The following is a 581-nucleotide window of genomic DNA, read 5'->3' on the forward strand; positions in this document are numbered from 1 at the left end:
AGCGACCTGCTACGTGGCAGCGAGAGCCTGCTGAAGGCGCGCGCGCTCGTGGCTTTCCACCAGGGCATCTACGCGGAGCTGTACAGCATCCTGGAGAGCCACAGCTTCGACGCCGCCAACCACCCGCTGCTGCAGGAGCTGTGGTACAAGGCGCGCTACAGCGAGGCGGAGCGCGCCCGCGGCCGGCCCCTGGGCGCCGTGGACAAGTACCGCCTGCGCAGGAAGTTCCCGCTGCCGCGCACCATCTGGGACGGCGAGGAGACGGTGTACTGCTTCAAGGAGAAGTCGCGCAACGCGCTCAAGGAGCTGTACCGCCACAACCGCTACCCCTCGCCGGCCGAGAAGCGCCACCTGGCCAAGATCACGGGGCTCTCGCTCACGCAGGTCAGCAACTGGTTCAAGAACCGGCGCCAGCGCGACCGCAACCCGGCCGAGGCGCAGTGCAAGAGGTGAGCGGCCCGTCGGGGGCGCGAGCGGGGCTCCCCGCCCTCTCCCGGCTCTTTCTTCCCTTGCAAACATGGCGCTTTACCTCCGTCCAGCTCCTCCCCGCGCCGCACCGGCCCGGCCCGGCCCGGCCCGGC

General features: G+C 70.4%; 1 protein-coding gene across 1 annotated transcript in view; it reads left to right on the forward strand.

The window, feature by feature from the left end:
- Nucleotides 1-581, forward strand: part of SIX4 (SIX homeobox 4) — a 12917-nt gene that overhangs the window by 5486 nt on the left and 6850 nt on the right. The window contains exon 2 of the mRNA XM_019519881.1: nt 3-449. Within this exon, the coding sequence (XP_019375426.1) occupies nt 3-449 (447 nt within the window). The remainder of the gene's footprint in view (nt 1-2; nt 450-581) is intronic.

The sequence above is a fragment of the Gavialis gangeticus genome, unplaced genomic scaffold (assembly GCF_001723915.1).
Source record: "Gavialis gangeticus isolate Ggan-Ray unplaced genomic scaffold, GavGan_comp1, whole genome shotgun sequence".
NCBI classification, from domain to species: domain Eukaryota; kingdom Metazoa; phylum Chordata; order Crocodylia; family Gavialidae; genus Gavialis; species Gavialis gangeticus.